The 6,000-nt window shown below is 35.9% G+C and overlaps 1 protein-coding gene across 1 annotated transcript in view; it reads left to right on the forward strand.

The window, feature by feature from the left end:
• The window catches only part of itpr3 (inositol 1,4,5-trisphosphate receptor, type 3), a 350,279-nt gene extending 345,036 nt beyond the window's left edge, over nucleotides 1–5,243 (forward strand). The window contains exons 57-58 of the mRNA XM_018091571.2: nucleotides 1,390–1,551; nucleotides 3,415–5,243. Coding sequence (XP_017947060.1) covers nucleotides 1,390–1,551; nucleotides 3,415–3,516 — 264 coding nt within the window. The 3' untranslated portion in view covers nucleotides 3,517–5,243. The remainder of the gene's footprint in view (nucleotides 1–1,389; nucleotides 1,552–3,414) is intronic.
• The last annotated feature ends 757 nt before the right edge of the window (nucleotides 5,244–6,000 follow it).

Below are 6,000 nucleotides of genomic sequence, written 5' to 3' on the forward strand. Positions count from 1 at the left end.
GGCCAAGTATGGCACAAACCAGCCAAGAATGGCACACACAGTAAAAGTATGGCACGCAGGCAGGGTAGGGCAGGCAGAGTATGGCACACACAGGCAGGGTAGGGAAGGCAGAGTATGGCACACACAAAGGCAGGGTAGGGCAGGCAGAGTATGGCACACAGGCAGGGTAGGGCAGGCAGAGTATGGCAGGTTTTTGCTGTACTACAACCATTAATATGGGTATGGTCATGTGATAACATGAGTGTGGTTTCAAGTGGGTGCAGTTTCAAAAAGGGGAGTGGTCAAAACTGGCTTCCACCACGTAGGTCGGAAAAATTCCGGCCCTCGGTACAACAGAAGTTGGACAGCACTGGTCTAGTAGATCTCCTCTATCCATTTTTGAAACCTGCTCACTTGCTTTCACAATGTCTTTATATTTATATCCTCTTTTTTAAATTTCTCACCTAATATTTTTGCCCTATAGTCTGATTCCTCACTGCAATTTTTCCTAATCCTACAAGACCATGGGGTATGTTTTTTGCCCATAGGGTTTGCGATTACTGGAAGCCACCACATAATTATTAACATCAACCAGTTTAAAGGTGGTTTTGGAAATTTTACATTCTTTTACAAAAAACTCCAAATCCAAATAACGAAATTATTCGCCTGGCATGGATTTGCGGTGAATTTCCACGTTACACCATTTGCAGGTTTATTTGCGAAAGGGGCGCAAAAATCTGCAGTGGAAAAATTAGCCACGCAACAAAACATTGTTGCCCACATCAAAAAAACATTTGCAGCGTTTCCGGGAATTTTTTGGTGACACAACAGGACAGATTCACTTATCACTCATTATCAACTATTATCATTATTATTATTAAGCTGGGAAACAAAATATTTCAGCTCCCCTTCAGTTCCTTTCCAAATAATTATGATATCATCTATGCAGCGCCGCCATATGGAGAGGTTTGCCTCCCAGCCTTTCAGGGAATTCTCCTTCCATAATCCCATGAATAAGTTGGCATAGCTGGGGGCAAACTGCATCCCCATATATCTGCAGATAAAATTTGTTATTGAACCAAAAATAATTGTGATCCAGTATAAACTTTATTGCATTTGCTATAAATTCCTTACTGCTGTTAACCCATGGTCATGTCTAATTGATATATATAGACTCTATTAGTCTATTGACATCTAAAGTTGCTAATAAAATGTTGTCCTGCCAGACTTCTTTCTCCATTATGTCTAAAATCTGAGTTGAGTGCCATAAGTCATACTATTCTATACAGGTATGTCATACTATTCTTCCAAAACATGCTTACTTTAAATAATTGTATATGTGTAATCAAGTATATTTCTTTTGAAACTACAACTGCTTGTAAGAATAATATTTTTTTATTTATCTGACAGAATAAGAACCTGGACTGGTTTCCAAGGATGAGAGCTATGTCACTGGTCAGTAATGAAGGAGAAGGGGAGCAGAATGAAATCCGAATCCTTCAGGACAAACTTGGCTCAACTATGCGACTAGTATCACATCTAACAATGCAACTAAGTGAACTTAAGGAACAGGTACATTTTTCACTATTTGTGGTGCTTTATGACATGAATACTTTATGACATTGACATGAATGGTTACTTACACCTTTACACTACCCTATATTTATGTATAACTTTATTTATAAAGTACAGTATTACAAAATACAAAATTACACACAGGGAGGACAAGTGTTATAATAAATAAATACAAGAAATATATATAAATGCATAGGGAATAAGTGCAATGTGGTATGAGACACAGTAGGAAGGAGGTCCCTGCTATACTACATATACCATGTATATTACATGCATGCCCCATGGAAACCCTGTTGGTTTCAGGGGTTCAGGATTTTCTTTTTATTGATCTGCAGATTGAAAATATCTGCTGATGTGACCTTTAACTATTTGGAAGAGAACACTTAAAATCTACCATGCTGCATATTCATTAAGAAGCACTTGTAATTTATACTGTATACTGCCCTAGTTTCTAGAGATGTAAATATTATCTAGCTCAGAGCTGTCCTACTGAAGGCCCAAATGATTTTAAGGCCAACAGACTGCTGAAAGGCTCCATAGACTCTACTGTATGACATCATTATTTCAACTTAGTCTGGGCCTCCAACATGCTAGATCATAGGAGCCAGTCATGATCCCCGGTAGTACAAGTGCAAGGGAACTTAAGGTTGGCTATAAGGTGAGTGCCCAGATGCAGGCTGTGCTTCCTGTCACTTTTACCTTGTGTCTCAGAATGACCTATGTGCCTTCCACCTCCCCCCCCCCCCCCCCACAATGCCACTGAAATAAATGTTGCATGTGCTTTCAGCTAAGATTACAATTCAGCCCTATCTTCAAGCTTTCACCAATTTTTGTTGAGAAAATGTGATTATAGCAGCCACTCTTCTGTGTTTTAAGAGACATCCAAGACCGTAAATAACTATTCCCCCTCACGTTATCCTGGCTGGGTTCTAAACTGCTGAGCAAAGATCACAGCAATGGCAGCACCCCAGATTCTCACGATAAATTATTATTGGTAACTCCGAGGCAATGCACAGTACATTTCACATGATTAAACTGTCAAAATACACTGATAACAGACTACATATGTTGAAATAAAGCCTTCAAAATATATTAGATATAAAGGAATAAGAGGTGAAATAACAGCCAAAATACTTCAACCTGTTGCTCTGATTCCCACCAACGAAACACTGAAATTCTTTAAAAAGTTGTATTAGTAGTATTGGGGAAAATCAGGATATCACTTGAAGTAAATTGATACACAAAATGTATTAATTATTTACTAAAAATCAACAGAAGATGCATGGTCTCTGCACTTTCAAGAGCCAGAACACAAAGCAAAAGACAGCACAGAGTTTTTATACATTTTGACATGAGTTATGTACAAGGTAAGGAGGAAAACAGTTACCTAGGAGCTCAAGGGAGTATAGGACATTTCAATGAGAAATAATTATGAGTTAATGAGGGAGGTGCACATGAGATATGGTCTCCTTCATGGGCAACTTGAAACTGCACTGACCATTTAAGGCGTGGCATGAATCTGCGGGTGAAGTTTGTCTATACAGATTTTGCCCATCACAGTAGAAGACTTTGTTAACAAGTTGTCTCCAAGAAAATACAATTGGAAAATTAAGTTCTCATCCTGTATAAAACCAGGAGCAAAATCTGTTTCTGGTTTGTAGGAATACATTTGTCTTTGAAACCACCTAAGCAAATGCAAGATTATATGAATGATTTGCTATATCATATTAGTACCTGGCAATCAGATATAGAAATCTGCATTTTTGGAAGTACAAAGACCAGATATCAGGTTTCCTACCAGTCCTGTGGCCAGAAGTTAGACATGGTGGCAAGTCATATTCATGCTGTTTTTTTTTCTAGATGACAGAGCAGAGGAAGAGACGTCAACGCATGGGATTTGTTGATGTACAAAATAATGTGGGAAATACAACAACTAACAGTCAAGTAACACCAAGCCACTGATGTAAAGAATATAACTATAAAGATCTTGTCTTCTCCCAAAATAATGTACAATAGATTTATAATCATTTTCAGTTTTCTTATATTTTGAAACATGCTGACCTTTATAAATTAATATATTTCTGTTATATGAAGTGATAATGTTTATTATATAAAAAGTGCTTGTCTATATGTTTCACATTCTGCCAGCTTGCAGCTATGAGAAGAGTCACTCCAGAATCGGCATATTGACAGTAAATTTACTTTGAACCCTGTTCTATTGTTCTGGGCACCAAAATTATGGTAATTTCTGCTACACAACAAATAGCCAGAAAAAGACATGGTTTATGTTATTATTTACGGTATTTATGGTGCAGACCAAAAACACTCTTATCACAAGCACTGACAGACAACATATTCTAAAAGCCTGGGCCTCTTTAGATGAATCAGTAACAATAAAAAAAGGCTTTGTATGATTTTAAATGTTTTGTTTTTCCACACAATGCTAAGAACTATGTATTTGCTTCAAATGGTCTAAAACTAATATAGCATTTATGAAAAATCTAACCTATATCCATAGGCTTGTTGTTCAATGTGCCGAAGGACTATAGGGGTCCACTCTCCATTGCAGATTAAAAAAAAAATAGAATACAGTGGAGATAATACAAGACCTATTAGTCAAAATTAACAAATCAGATCACCAGTGAATCTCTCCAAAGTACAAGGGGTCCTGAAAAGGTTGCATATCTCCACACCCCCTCCCCCTTCCCAAAAACACTGTCTGATTCATGTACTGGAGTGGGCCGGAACATGACACGGCTGCAATACAAATGCTTTATTAAATTAACCTTTTAGTGCTTAATGGTGATTTGAATTTAGTGCTTAATAAGTAGACTAAGGGGTGTTATGTAGTAAAAGTCCTAAAGTTTGTTAGTAACTTATAATATTTTTTTTCTTTCAGATGAACAGTAAAAATTACATGCTTATTGGTTGATTTGGGTTTCTAAGACAGGGAAAAGTTGCACTTGTATTATAAGGTTTTTTCTGATACTGGTCTGTGTAATCATTAAAAAGAAGGGAAAGAGAACTGTCTGGGTTTTTCATAGATAAAACATTGAACTGCACTGTGTGTTTAAACTCTTCAGCTATTGAGGTCTACATATGTATGAATAAAAAGGTATATCATCACATTAAGGGATTGAGAATATTTTTACGTTATGTGTTTTGGTAGGTATCATAAATTAATAAAGACTTTTCTCTGTTATTCTGGTGATGGTGCAAATACTAATGAATCCTAAAGCCATTACCTAAAGTCACCTAACAAACTAACAGTGTTAGATTGTGATATACTGGCATATCATATGACACTAACTAGGAAACAACATAAACAGTGAACTGTACAAACTATTTTAGAGGTGTGCACTCAAAATACATTGTAATAAAAGGGAATGGTAGTATGAATATAGTGTTTTTATAAGAATAGATAATGTGCTTACTTTTGTGAAACATAAACCTCTTTGTTTCTCTAATACAGTTCATTAAAAATAGAATTTGTGTATTTAATAAATATGTATCAGGCTAATATGCAGCTATTTTTTACAAAGTGACAAGGTAAAACAAGGTAAATGTATATTTTTTTTCTGCACAAATTGGGCTTTAACATACACTGAATTTTATAATTTTTCTGAAGATGTAACCAAATGTTTTTTGCATTTTGTAACTTTAATAAATAAAGAAAACTTTGAACATTTTTTAAATTTATCATTTTAATTTCCCCCCAAATACATTTTATAATCTTCACATACCTCACTACAAGAGAGAGACATTATAATAAAACAGAGAATAGTAAGAGAAAGAAAAGAAAGAATAAAACATAACATTGTTACCAAAGATCAAGCATGTTCATTTATTACCTTTCTGTATATTATACACATAAATGTACCTATCTACTCTTATTCCACCTATCTAATTTTTGATAGTATTTCTTAAAAAGACTACAGTTCTTGGATTCAATATATATAAGTCCAAGTAGATAACATCCAATACCATTCCCAGCATCAAGGTTACTGCTCACCTCCTCATAAAAAGCAATTAAATTAGTTTGGCAAGATCTGTTATGCATATAACCATGCTGGCACAAACTTATAGTATTGTGATTTGCAATGTATTCAAGTATCCTATCCCTTATTACCCCTTCCAAAAGCTTTCCTACCACTGATGTCTAACAGGCCTATAGTTTTTAGGGGTCCCTTTTTGAATAACGAAACCACATAAGCAATTCACAAATTCCTCGGCACCATGCCAGACCTCAATGAATGAGAGCCAAGATCGTTTAACCCTTTCACTGCCAGCCGTTTTGAACAAAGTGGAACTTCTACTGCCAGACAGTTTTTGAACATTTTGCACTGTTTCACTTTAGGGGCTTTTCCTCGGGGGGACTTTTAGTTTACCCAGGAAAACAATATTTTTTTTTTTCAGGACAACCTAAGCTTTCAAAATATGGTGGTA

The sequence above is a fragment of the Xenopus tropicalis genome, chromosome 2 (genome assembly GCF_000004195.4).
Source record: "Xenopus tropicalis strain Nigerian chromosome 2, UCB_Xtro_10.0, whole genome shotgun sequence".
NCBI lineage: Eukaryota > Metazoa > Chordata > Amphibia > Anura > Pipidae > Xenopus > Xenopus tropicalis.